This window comes from Lutra lutra, chromosome 10 (genome assembly GCF_902655055.1).
Source record: "Lutra lutra chromosome 10, mLutLut1.2, whole genome shotgun sequence".
Lineage (NCBI taxonomy): Eukaryota > Metazoa > Chordata > Mammalia > Carnivora > Mustelidae > Lutra > Lutra lutra.
The window spans coordinates 64,894,354-64,908,639 of NC_062287.1; the positions used below are offsets into that span (position 1 = coordinate 64,894,354).

General features: G+C 41.9%; 1 protein-coding gene across 6 annotated transcripts in view; it reads left to right on the forward strand.

Annotated features, from left to right (window-relative positions):
* Window positions 1-14,286, forward strand: part of ZNF143 (zinc finger protein 143) — a 57,444-nt gene that overhangs the window by 39,279 nt on the left and 3,879 nt on the right. For all 6 annotated transcript variants that reach the window (XM_047690574.1, XM_047690575.1, XM_047690572.1 and 3 more), the window contains 3 exons: window positions 1,046-1,273; window positions 6,191-6,339; window positions 10,082-10,243. In XM_047690574.1, coding sequence (XP_047546530.1) covers window positions 1,046-1,273; window positions 6,191-6,339; window positions 10,082-10,243 — 539 coding nt within the window. The remainder of the gene's footprint in view (window positions 1-1,045; window positions 1,274-6,190; window positions 6,340-10,081; window positions 10,244-14,286) is intronic.

Below are 14,286 nucleotides of genomic sequence, written 5' to 3' on the forward strand. Positions count from 1 at the left end.
TTAGCTAATGATCATCAGGTAGATAATAACAGTAAATGCCCACATTATGCTATAAGTGGGGTGCAAATATTCAGCTATGTAAAATGCAACCCATTCTTTCAGGTTTGGTTAGAGGACCCAGTTGAGGCTGCGCAGATAGCCAGTAGGGAGCGCCAAAGCCCAATTTAAATCCACTTCTGTCTTGCCTGTGGTTTGGTGCCACCTAGGGGCGGTTTCTGTTCCAGCCTGAATATCAATGGAGCAGTTTTTCTGTTTGGAATCGCCTGCCATTTCCCTTCCTGGCCTTGCCCCTACCACATCTGTCCCACAGACATTTACCAAGATAAGAACATTAACCTACCCGGCTTTGGGAACATAGACTGGGCAGAGGAAGGAAGCAGTTTCCAATTACTTTATGCTCAAGCTTATGTTACAGATTACATTGAGATTTTACTGTTTGTGGGTGGTTCTACTGTGTTTAGAACCATGCAAGAAAATGTGATTACAAGGAATGGTACAAATGAGAATAACATAAGACATGTGCGTGTATACACACGTGCATGTGCACATTTTAGAAATTATATGGGTATGTCCTTTTAGATTTCTAAGTGTCTAGACCATGTCTAGTAGACTTTTTAGGCAATCATTTTTTATTGTCCTTATAAAGCCCTTAGGGAAAGATGCATTTGTTTTAAAAATAACTGCATTTATTACTTTTTAGTATAGTATTAATATCTAGCTTGTCTAGTTGTAGTTAACAATGAGTTTTATCAAAGCTTAGCATTAAACTTGGCAACATCTCCGTCCTTTTCTCATCCCTTGAAATTAAGGGAAAAATGGTATTCAGGCATGAGATAAGACTCAGAATTCAGACTACCTTTTGAGCCAAGACAAAAACCATAGTTAAGGGAGTCTATTCTTATGTTTTGTCTTATGGCGGTATAGGAAGAGATCTGAGAACTATCTATTTTTGCTATTAGTTGCCTCCCCACCTCCTGTGGGAGAGATGGAATGATTATGCCTTCATATGCAAAGTTGATTTTTTGTGTGTGTGTTCTTTACTTAGGTGAAAAGCCATATGTTTGTACAGTCCCTGGGTGTGACAAAAGGTTTACAGAATATTCCAGTTTATACAAACATCATGTTGTTCACACTCATTCCAAACCATACAACTGTAACCACTGTGGGAAGACCTACAAGCAGATCTCCACGCTGGCCATGCACAAACGGACAGCCCACAATGACACTGAGCCCATTGAGGAGGAGCAGGAAGCCTTCTTTGAGCCTCCCCCAGGTGAGTGTACTTTCCGGTAAAGCTCTATGTTGGGGAATTAACAGCTATCATAATTTGTGATTCATAGCATTTTCTCAGATCACAGAGTTTTATTCAAATAATCACACAGACATAGAATTTACAACTGTAGTAAGTACTGTCAAAGAAATGGACTTGGTGCTCTGGGATATCTAAGGGAAGTTAGCCTAGTCTGGGAGGTGTTTTTGTTTTGTTTTGTTTTGTTCCCTGTTTGGTTCCCCTCTTGTTAAACAGAAGGATCACAATAGAGTGGGTTTAGGACACACAGCTTAGCTCAAATGGCAGTTTTTCTTTTGTCAGACCTGGCTCCACTTGCATATACGAGGGAGGGTTTTAGCGCTTGACTGTGGCTTCTGTTCAGCAAGGAAAGCTGTAAGTGTCACTAAAGAAGTCCTGGAACCTGCCAGCCTGGAGATTAAGCTTATTTCAAGAGACAGTGGCCTGAGTGGTAGGAGCAGAGGGGTCTGCCACACCGGGAAGCAGAGGAAGGACCCACTGCCTCCCCGATGTCTAGAGCAGTCTCGCCTTGCTTTGAGCTGAGTTTGAGTGACTTCTTTTGCTGCTTAGTAAGTGACCGCTAGGTATAATAGATTGTGAAGGCAAAGAGTTGCAGTCAATCACTTGCACAGGCCATGTGAGCTTCCTGGTTTTGTAAAGTTCATTACAGGTTAGCTAGGCACACTTCTTAAATAGGTTAAAGTGACAGCTACTAGGAGAGATGGGAGAGGGTGGATGGAGGTAAATTTGGTGGAGAGGCAGGGATTTGGCAAGAAGGGGAAATAACGAGCAAAGTCAAGAGGACATTCCAATAGAGGGAAGGGCACGTACAGAAAGCACTCAGGGTGAAGGGAGCAAAGTAAATTGGAGAGACTAAAAGAAGTCTGGCCAGGGGTGCCTGGGTGGCTCAGTCAGTTGGGCAGCTGCCTTCAGCTCCGGTCATGATCCCAGGGTCCTGGGATTGAGCCCCGTATCGGGTTTCCTGCTCGGCGGGGAGTCTGCTTCTCCCTCTCCCTCTGCCTACTGTTCTCCCTGCTTGTGCTGTCTATCTCTCTATCAAATAAATAAATATAATCGTTAAAAAAAAAAAAAAAAGAAGAAGTTGTCTGGCCAGTGGGGCGCTTCTGCCCTAGAAAGGGAGGGAGGAGCAGCTAGGCTATTTGGGTGCCCTAATGATGTTGGCCTTAAGCATTAGAGCGGTGTAGCATTGCCAAATAACTCTTTGTTGATTCATGTGCTATTTAGTACTGTTGTAGGAGACAGAAGCATTCATTTCGATAAGAATAAACTCTTGGGAAAAAACGTTAGAGGATTACATTCTGTAATTATATAGGTGAGGAAGTAGAGTAAGTAAAGGTTTTCTTAAAAAACAAAACAAAACCTAGGTTGTCCTGCTGGTCACCGCATACCTCCTAAACAAGATAGATTTGCAAATGAAAAGAAATCATATTTTCCCGTTCTTAGAGTGAAGCATTGAAAAACTTTTAGGTGAAAAAAGTTGGTTGGAGAATGAGGGGTAGAGCACATCATTTGCTCCCTGCTGCAGTGGTTCCCTGTAGTTCTAGTTTGTCTTTTCAGACGTCTGTCATGTGTCGAAGTAACAGCTCCTTCAGTCCTGGGTGCTGTGTTTTTGGCAAAGCGCTGTGAGTGCACACGGTCCAATAGCCCCCCAACTGCTGGGTCCTTGCAGTTAGAAAGCAGGCTTTGTTTGTTTGTTTGTTTGTTTTTTTAAAGATTTTATTTATTTATTTGACAGAGAGAAATCACAAGTAAGCAGAGAGGCAGGCAGAGAGAGAGGAGGAAGCAGGCTCCCTGCCGAGCAGAAAGCCCGATGCGGGGCTCGAACCCAGGACCTGGGATCATGACCTGAGCCGAAGGCAGCGGCTTAACCCACTGAGCCACCCAGGCGCCCCTGTTTGTTTGTTTGTTTAAACAGGCTTTAATGATGACAAGCTCAGGTTTTTAAAAAAAATTTTTTTTTTTAAGATTTTATTTATTTGTCAGACAGAGAGAGCACAAGTAAGGGGAATGGGCAGAGGAAGAGGGACAAGCAGGCCTCCCACTGGGCAAGGAGCCGGATGTGGGGCTTGATCCCAGGACCCAGAGATCATGACCTGAGCCAAAGGCAGACGCTCAACCCATTGAGCCATCCAGGTGCCCTGAAAATTCTTTTTTTAAGCTTCTTCAGTCTCTTCCTTCGAAGTTGATCTTGCAGATGGTCTGAATTTCTTGTATTCTGGAAATAGTCCGTGAAATACTGGCGCACATTTTGTTAAAAAAAATAATCAACGAAGATTGTTTTTCCAAGAATACCGATGGGTTTGCATTCCTTTCCTCTCATATGATTCTTGAGGTTTTGTAGCCCATTCAGATAATAATATCTGAATGGCTGTGACACAGAACAGACAGGCGTGAAGTAACGACTGCCGTGGAGATTACACGCCCAGGATCAGAGCCATATGCGTGCAAGTGTCAGCCACTACCGTGGAGAAGTACTCTTAAATTAGCATAAGTCCTTCCTCGAAGGGAAAAGAATATCCCATATTTGCCCTTTTTCTGGCTTCGTGGGAGGTAGAAAGCCATAGAAGAGAAGGATCAACAGGCTTCCTGGTTGCCAAGTATAGCAGTAATGGACTGTTGAAATTGCTGTTTACTTGCTGGTTCTTTATGAAATAAAGAAGTGGATGGGGGTTCCCGTTCTGTCCCTCATTTAATGATTAACCTTACCCCAGATAATATGTCATTACCTTGTCTTTACACAATGTGGTCATTGTGTACTGATGACTTGCAATCAGTCACTTGTGTTAAAGAGTGAGTAATTTAGTATTATAGTAGTTTCTGTTGACACCACATTCTGGTTTTGTGGTTAATGTTTATGAAGATTGTCTTATCATTTTTAACAGCTTCTTAAGTGATTGTAAGAACTTCATGCATACTTGCCCTGTTGGAAGGGTTGTCTCCCAGGCAGTCTTCCTGTCCCGTACCCCCCATGCCCTGGCACACGCGCATGGTATCACAGAATGACTCCAAGTAAGAATAAAAGGGGTCTCCCAAAATTAGGACTTTTTTTTTTTTTAAGACTATTTATTTGAGAGAGGGAGAAAGAGAGATCCTGAGCAGGGGGTGGGACAAAGGGAGAGGGAGGAGCAGGCTCCCCGCTGAGCAGGGAGCTTGATGTGGGGCTCCATCCTAGGACTGATCAAGACTTCAGTGGAAGTCTGACGCTTACCCAACTGAGCCACCCAGATGCCCTTGAAATTAGAACATTTAAATTTGATTTGGAAAGGTTTGGTTTGGTCTGCTTTGATTCGTTTTGGCTCTACAAAAGTGGAGGTGGAAGAATTGGAAAGAGGTGCTAGAAGCCATTTTTATGATTTAGAATATAATACATATACACTTTAATCTATACAAGTATTTCTGTCGTGTTTAAAATATTGTCTTTTTTTTTTTTTAAGATTTTATTTATTTATTTGACAGAGAGAGAGATCACAAGCAGGCAGAGGCAGGCAGAGGGAGAAGGAGAAGCAGTCTCCCCTCTGAGCAAAGAGCCCGACGCAGGGTTCAATCCCAGGACCCCAAGATCATGGCCCAAGCCTAAGGCAGACGCTCAACCACTGAGCCATCCAGGCGCCCCAAATATTGTCTGTTTTTGAAATGCAAATCAGAACTACACTGCAACATCACCGCACACCTGTCAGAATGACTAAAATCACACAGGTGTTGGTGAGAAAAGAACCCTTGTACACTGCTGGTGGGAATGCAAACTGGTGCAGACACTGTGGAAAACAGTATGGAGGTTCGTCAAAAAAGTTAAAAATAGAATTACTCTATGATTCAGTAATCGAATTACTGGGTATTTACCTGAAGAATACAAAAACTCAAGGGGCACTCGGGCGGCTCTGTTGGTTGGGTATCTGACTTTTGGTTTCAGCTCAGGTCATGATCTCAGGCTTGTGAGACTGAGCTCTGAGTCGGGCTCCAGCTCAGTGTGGAGTCTGCTTGAGATTCTTACCCTCTCTCTCCTTCTGCCCCTCCCACTCGTGCTCTTTTTTTTTTTTTTTTAAAGATTTTATTTATTTATTTGACAGAGAGAGATCACAAGTAGACGGAGAGGCAGGCAGAGAGAGAGAGAGAGGGAAGCAGGCTTCCTGCTGAGCAGAGAGCCCGATGTGGGACTCGATCCCAGGACCCTGAGATCATGACCTGAGCCGAAAGCAGCGGCTTTACCCACTGAGCCACCCAGGCGCCCCCCCACTCGTGCTCTTATTCACCCTGTGTTTATAGCAGCATTATTTACAATAGCCAAGGTATGGAAGCAGCCCAAGTGTCCGTCAGTTGATGAATGGATAAAGATGTACAGACACCCACACACACACACACACACACACACCCACACACACACACGACGGAATGTTACTCAGCTATAAAAAGGAATGAAATCCTGCCATTTGCAACGATATGGATGGAGGCAAAGAGTACTATGCTAAATGGAGTAAGTCAGGAAGAGAAATACCATGTGATTTCACTCATGTGGAATTTAAAAAACAAAACAAATGAGCAAGGGGAAAAAAAAAGGAGAGACAAAACAAGAAATAGACTCTTAACTATGCCAAGCAAACTGATGGTTACCAGATGGAAGGTAGGCAGGGAGGGGGTGGGTGAAATAGGGGACGGGGGTTATGGAGTATTGTGATGAGCACCGGGTGATGTATGGAAGTGATGAATCACTGTATGGTACGTCTGAAGCCAGTATCGCACTGTGTGTTAATGAACAGGAATTAAAACAAAAATTTAGGGAAAGATAAATAAATATTCAAAGTGACTTAAAAAAGAAAATATAGCCTCTGTTTTCTAAACAGCTTTGTTGGTTGGTCAAACAAATGATTCATTTGTTTTAAATAGGTCAAAGTGAAGATGTTCTTAAAGGATCCCAGATCACGTATGTTACAGGCGTGGAAGGGGATGATGTTGTATCTACACAAGTAGCCACGGTGACGCAGTCCGGGTTGAGTCAACAAGTTACACTTATATCCCAGGATGGGACTCAGCATGTGAGTATCCACCAAAAGCCAAACAAGTTAAATAATATTTCTTTGAACATGGACATGGAAGGCAGGTTCAGCCCCAACTGAGGAAAGCCTTGAATATCAGCTCCTAGGCGGTGTGAGACCTGAAGGTGTTCCAGTAGGCCACTGAGAGAGGCTCCGTACAGGGGCATTAGGAGAGGAAGGATGCCTGTCACTCCAGCATTGGTACTGTTGGAGTGATATTGGTATAGTTACTGGTATAGTAAAGGTCAGAACCACAGTGAAATTGAGGGCTTGAAAAGTAAAGGGTTCATGAGAAATATAAATCAGAGAAGGGCTAGGATTATTTAGTAGCTGATTAAATCCAGGAGGTAAGATTGAGAAACCAGCAGAGCCTTGACTGAGGAGATGAGGATAGGGAAGCAGCATTAAAAGATCCTGGGAGGGGGTGCCTGACTGGCTCAGTCAGTGGGGCATGTGACTCTTAATCTTGGGGTTGTGAGTTCAAGCCCCACATTCAGTGTAGGAATGACTTAAAAATAAAATCTTTTAAAAAAAAAATCATGGGAAGTTAGCAATGGGCAAAACTGTAAAATTTCCAGCATGTGATTTTCTCCCTACCTGGAGTTAATGGGATTTCACTTAACTTACCTCCCAGAATTAATGGACCAAGTATCTTGATTTCCCCGGGTAAAGCAATGTAATTGTTACTCTCCAAACAATTGGTTTCTAGATGCCACTAACCTAAAATAATCCAGACTTGATTTCATTTTTTTTTTTAAGATTTTATTTATTTATTTCACAGATCACAAGTAAGCAGAGAGGCAGGCAGAGAAAGAGGGAGAAGCAGGCTCACTGCTGAGCAGAGAGCCCGATGCGGGGTTCGATCCCAGGATCATGACCTGAGCTGAAGGCAGAGGCTTAACCCACTGAGCCACCCAGGCACCCCACTGATTTCATTTTTAAGCTCCAGTTAAGGTTGTCTTAGTACCTGATAGAAACCTGATATGGGGCTCTTTATCCACCTGTAACTGTCTCCATGGAGAACTCTCTCTTTCCCTGTCTTTCTCAGAGCTTACCTCCCTACCCCATGATGAATCTGCCCTCGTGTTGGTAACTGTTACTATGCTGATGTTAATTAGGAGACGGAACATGTTCAGGATTGGCAAGTTCAAGGTGTTTTTACCATCCCATTCATTCCTTCCCCCCTCACAGCACTACTTTCTCACCATATTCTTTGTCTGCTCATTGCCATGAAAGATTAAATATATTTACTAATGCAGTTTTAATTTAGCATCAAACCCAAGACTTTCTTGAATTAGATCAAACAGACAGAGACCCTCTTGAAGTCGTGGTAGGTAACCTCCCTCCCTCCTGATACAGGAGAATTACCCGCTACAGCAGCCCCCAAACAGATAAGGCAATTTCTTTCGTAAGAGGCACCCTGTTCCATTGTTGGATAATTCTGTTGTTTATCAGACTGGAACCTACTGTTGTCAACCAATCCTGGCTCCTCTCTGACCAGATAAAATGAGTCTCATCCCCCTTCATGTGTTCCAGAACAGCTATTTTCCTTATTGTGAGGTATTTTCTCCAGATGTAGCCTTCCCATTTCCTTCAGGGATTAGATTTTTTCTTCCATTCCTTTAGTCAACTAAATAGTAAACAGTTACTGAATTCTACCCAGTGCCAGATATTTTGATAGATTTAATGTGAGGAGTACAGAAAGTAGGGGTGGGTATCATAGTCTAGTAGGAGAGAACTATTCCTAAATGACCAATGACTTCTTATAATGATGGTCATATGATTGAGGGATGTGTAAAGCGCAGCATCATCCTGGAGGAAGAAGTAAATAATTCTTTTTTTTTTTTTTTTTAGATTTTATTTATTTATTTGACACACAGAGACACAGCGAGAGAGGGAACACAAGCAGGGTGGGTGGGAGAGGGAGAAGCAGGCTTCCTGCTGAGCAGGGAACCTGATGTGGGGCTTGATCCCAGGACCCCGGAATCATGACCTGAGCCAAAGGCAGATACTTAATGACTGAGCCACCCAGGCACCCCAGGAGTAAATAATTCTTCCTGAAGGAATGTTGGAAGCCCTTATGGAGAATGGGCATTTGTTTTGTTTTGTTTTGTTTTTTTAAGATTGATTTATTTATTAGAAAGCGAGCAAGCATGAGTGTGGGGGGAGGGGTAGAGGAAAAGGGAGAAGCAGACTCCCTGACGAACAGGGAGCCCAGAGTGGGGCTCATCCCAGGATTCTAAAATCACAACTTGAACTGAAGTCAGACACTTAACCAACGGAGCCACCCAGGTACCCCGAGAGTGGCCATTTAGTTGGATCTTGAAGAATTTTCATAGTTTGGCAAGCAGAATGAAGGGATGGGAAAAGTCACGACGATATAACAGAATATGACACTCAGGAACTGCAGACGGTTAGTTGTGGCTGGGAATGCCAGATGCTGGTTTTGAAGTAATAGAAGATGAGTCTGGAGAAGCTGTTAAAGGCCAGATTGCGAAAGGTCACAAATGCCATGTAAGAAGTCTGAATTCTGGGGCGCCTAGGTGGCTCAGTGGATTAAAGCCTCTGCCTTCAGCTCCGGTCATGATCCCAGAGTCCTGGGATCAAGCCCCGCATCGGGCTCTCTCTGCTCGGCGGGGAGCCCGTTTCCCCCTCTCTCTCTGCCTGCCTCTCTGCCTACTTGTGATCTCTGTCTGTCAAATAAATAAATATAAATAAAAATCTTTAAAAAAGATGTCTGAGGGGCGCCTGGGTGGCTCAGTGGGTTAAAGCCACTGCCTTCAGCTCAGGTCATGATCCCAGGGTCCTGATCAAGCCCCGCATCAGGCTCTCTGCTCAGCGGGGAGCCTGCTTCCCTTCCTCTCTCTCTCTCTGCCTGCCTCTCTGCCTACTTGTGATTTCTGTCAAATAAATAAATAAAATCTTTAAAAAAAAAAAAGTGAACTCTAGTGATGTGGGGGTCACTGGGGATGTAAGGAGGGAGCAAAATGAAATTTGTGGTTTTTTTTTTTTTAAGATTTTATTTATTTCTTTGACAGAGAAAGAGAAGCAGTGAGAAAGGAAACACAAGGAGGGGGAATGGGAGAGAGAAGCAGGCTTTCCACTTAGCAGGGAGCCAGATGCTGGGCTTCATCCCAGGATCCTGGGATCATGACCTGAGCCAAGAGCAAACACTGAGACACCCAGGTGCCCCGAAATTTGTTTTCTTAAAAAGGTGTCAGGGTAGAGGATGGTTTAGGTAAGGTTAGATTGGATCCCTAGAAAGAAGTTGTATTATTGCAGGAGGTCAGACGAGAGGAAAATAAAGGTCTAAATGGGCAGTAGAGATGGAGAGGAGGAAATGTACTTCAGAAATAGTCAGTTTTGGGGCACCTGGCTGGCTCAGTCGGTAGAACATGTGACTCTTGATCTCAGGGTTGTGAGTTCAAGCCCCACATTGAGTGTAGAGATTACTTAAAAATAAAACCTTTAAAAAAGAAAAGAAATAGTTTTTCTGATTATCTCTTTCTAAAAGAGTTTATTATTATTATTTGCTCCCTCAGAGTAGATTTATACAAGGATCGGGCCTAGTCCTCAATAAGTATTGCCAAATATTTGGAGCACCTGGCTGGCTTAGTCAGTACAACGTGCAACTCTTGATCTCAGGGTCATGAGTCCAAGCCCTACATTGGGTGTAGAGCTTATTTTAAAAACTGGAAAAAAAAAAAAAGGAGACTGATTTGTAAAATGCATTGTATTGTAGGTCAACATATCTCAAGCTGACATGCAAGCCATTGGCAATACCATCACAATGGTAACGCAGGATGGCACGCCCATTACAGTTCCGGCTCACGACGCAGTCATCTCCTCAGCAGGAACACACTCTGTTGCTATGGTTACAGCCGAGGGCACAGAAGGCCAGCAGGTAATGCTATTTTTTTTGGATATGAGTCAGTACATGTGTCAATATCATAACCGTTATGTAGATATGCAGTGTGATATGGTGTTGTGAAGCACACAGACTTGGATTGAATCCCAGCTTTACAGCTCATTAGCCACACAGCTCTGAGTCTCGGTTTTTCTTCCTCTGTAAAAGAGGAGTGATTGTTGCATCCACACCAGAAGGCTGAGATAAGGACTGAATGAGAAAGTGCGTATAAAGTAGTTAATACAAAGCCCGGGTGTATATCAAGGTGTTCGTTAATCTTAACCCCTCCAGTGATCATCATCAGATAGTTAGGAAAAGTTGATTTGCAAAATTTAGTTTATTTAATATTTTGAATATGTAATATAGTTCAGAAATCAAAAAGTATACACAAGTATGCAGTGGAAAGTCTTCCTCCTAGCCCTGCCTCCATCAACCTAGTTCGCTGCCGCAGAGATAATCCACTCTTACTAGCTTCTTGTGTAGCCTTCCAGCAATTCATGAAGTGTATACGAACAAATACGGTCATCTTCTCCCCTTCCTTTCTTTCTTATGGTAGTTAACTATACTGTTCTTCACCTTGTTTGTTTTTCTGTTTAACTTAATTATACATCTAGGTAATATTTCTATTTCATTATACAGACCACTTCCTCATTTTTAAAAACTGTACCATGTTTCATTATATGAACACCATGGTTAAAGACTTCTGCTGTTTCAAACAACATATCACCTCGTGCTCGTGTGATTTGGCACGTGTATAAGTCTGCTAGGCAAATCCTGGAGTGCATTTATAATTGTGATAAGTAGTGCCAAGCTTCCCTTCCTCATGACGGTGCCCAGCCACATGACCACCAGCAGCATTTGAGACCGCCTCTTTCCCTTCTGTAGAGTCAACACAGTGGTATCAAATTTTTGCATTTTTGCCAATCTGATGTATCTCTTTGTAGTTTTAATTTTTCATTTCCCTCAAAATACAGGCTATTAATACATTTTACAGTTGTTCTTACGCTATGCTGAAAGCAGTGTTGAGATTTGCTGCAGCTGCCTTACCGTGTTCAGTGAAAGAGTCGGTCAAAATTAGTAGCTCTCATTCTTCATAAATTCATTTATAAATTCCATAGCCTCACAATCAAAATTCCAGCATGCTCTTTTGAAGATATTAAATAATCTCATTTTAAATTTACATGAAAATGAAAGGACCTTTGATAAATAAAAACCTAGAAAAAAGAACAAAGTTGAAGGTCTTTACATCTTGAAATACAAAACTCAGAATCATAAAGCTTCTGGAAGAAAAGTGAATATTATTGTAACCCTAGGATAAAGATTTCTTAGGATTAAAAAATGCACTACCAATTTAAAAAGATAGATTGGACTTCATCAGAATTAATTCTGTTCATCAAAAGACCTCATTAAGAATGAGATTGAGAAAAATTTCAGATTGGGAAAAATATATTCACACTATATATCTGACACTGGATTTATATTGAGAATATATAACAAACTTCTACATATCAACAATAAAAAGATGAATAGCCCAATAAAAGTGAGCAAAATAAATACAATATTTTATTTAAAGATTTTATTTATTTATCTGACAGAGAGAGAATACCAGCAGGGGGAACAGCAGGCAGAGGGAAAGGGAGAGGCAGATTCCCCGCAGAGCAGAGAGCCTGCCTTGGTGCTTGACCCCAGAACCCTGGGATCATGACCTGAGCCCAAGGCAGACGCTTAACCATATGAGCCACCCAGGCACCCTTATAATTTTTTTAAATGAGCAAATCATCGACTGTTCATTTGAACAGACCTCTCACAAAAGAACATATAAGAATGGCCAGTAACAAGGGCACCTCGGTGGCTCAGTGGGTTAAAGCCTCTGCCTTCAGCTCAGGTCGTGATCCCAGGGTCCTGGGACTGAGCCCCGCATCGGGCTCTCTGCTCAGTGGGGAGCCTGCTTCCCTTCCTCTCTCTCTGCCTGCCTCTCTGCCTCCTTGTGATCTCTGTCTGTCAAATAAATAAATAAAAATCTTAAAAAAAAAAAAAAAAAAGAATGGCCAGTAACAAAAAAGTGTTCAAATCTGTAGTTATCAAAGAAATGCAAATTAAAATCGCAATGAGATACCACCATTTCAGACACAGGAAGATTACTAAAACTGTGAAAAGACTAAGAAAATGGTAAAGATGCAAAGCAACTAGAACATTCATACATGCTAGTGGGAGTGTAAAATGATATAAGCGCTTTGAAGAACTGTTCGGTGGTTTCTTACACCCCACCACCCAGCAGTTCCACTAGAATACGTATCGTATGATTTCATTTACATGGAATCCAAGAACAGACAAAACAAATCCATGGTGATGGAAATCAGAAAATGCTGCTTGCCCCGGGGGAAGGAAACGATGGGATGGAATATGAAGGAACTGTCATCTCTTGTTTTAGGTGGTGGTTCTACAGATGTATCTAACAGCCAGAACTCAACAGAACACCTAAAGATTTGTACATTTTTATTGTCAATTATAGTCTCTGCAAACACAGAAACAAAAGCAAAACCCAGCCACTAGCTTTTAGGCTGTCTTACGGAGTGGTCCTGGTCATTTCCATGAGTGTAGGATCCCTGGATGGCTGCACGGTACAGCGTAGGTACATCCACCTTATGCCAGTTAGAGTTGCAGGTCTGGAAGGGTAGTGACCCTAAAGGAAATAGTCTTTTGTAGTTTATCTGTAGCCTGGGGAGTAGGAAAATTTTCAGGAGAGGCAGCTTTGAGGGCTGGAATGAAGCCAGGCAGCTTCCAGCAACCAGGAATGTTACAACAGGAGTGGGGGTTTCATTGGAGGACCAGATGCCCCCACTGCTTCTGCTGCTGCAATGTAGGCCATTGGGCAAACATCGGCTATCCACTTGTGTCCAGACACTACCTGTGAATTATCTGTAACGCTTAAATTGCCTGGTTCTTCACATGCATGAGAAGAAAGCAAATGGTCCTTCACTGGCTTTTCTTTTTTTTTTTTTTTTATTGTGTGTGTGTATAGAGTTAGGATTATAATTTTGTGCTTGTCATCCATTCTTTGACTCAGTTTTGTAGATGCCTCTGGAAGCCTAGTTAGGGTAGAGAGAGAAGAGTCCATGCTCTCAATCTGTTTTAGTTTGAGATTACGAAAGTAATAAATATTCCCAGTGTAATAGAATAGAAAGTCAGGAAACAAACTCTCACATACAGTCAGTTAAATTTCAACAATTAAAATTTGACCATTCATTGGGAAAGGATGGTCATTTAAACAAATGGTGCTGGGAAAATTATATCCACATAAAAAGGAGTGAAGTTCAACCCTTACCTTATAGCATATATGAAAAATAACTCAAAATATTTTAAAGACCTAAATTTAAGAGCTAAAACTACATAATGCTTAGAAGAAAATATAGATGAGACTCTTCATGACCCGGATTAGAGAATTATTTCTTATGCATGATACCAAAAGCAGAGGCAATGAAAGAAGTAGATAGTCAAACTTGTTCAAAATGAAACACTTCACTCACTAATTAGAATTTAAAGAAAATTTTGAAAAAGAAAAAAAAAATATATATATATATAATAAAAAATTAAAGAGTTTGTGCATCAGAGGCCAGGACCAGGAGAGTGAAAAGACAATCTACATAATGAGAGGAAGGTATTTGCAAATTACATATGTGATAAGGGATGAATATTTAGAATAAAGACTTTTTATAACTCAACAACAAAAAACTCAAAAAACTAAGCCACCCAATTTAAGCCACAACAAATGACTTGAACAGACATTTCTCCATCAAGATTTAGAGATGGCCAATTAAATCATGAAAAGATGTTCCACATCATTAGTCATCAGGGAAATACAAATCAAAACCACACTGACATACCACTTTGCTCCCATTAGGTTGGGCTATTATTCAAAAGTCAGTAACAAGTGTTGCTGAGGATCCAACTCAAAAATTGGAACTCTGGTGCATTGCTCATGGGAATGTAAAATGATGCAATACTATGGAAAACAGTATAGCAGTTCCGGGTGCCTGAAT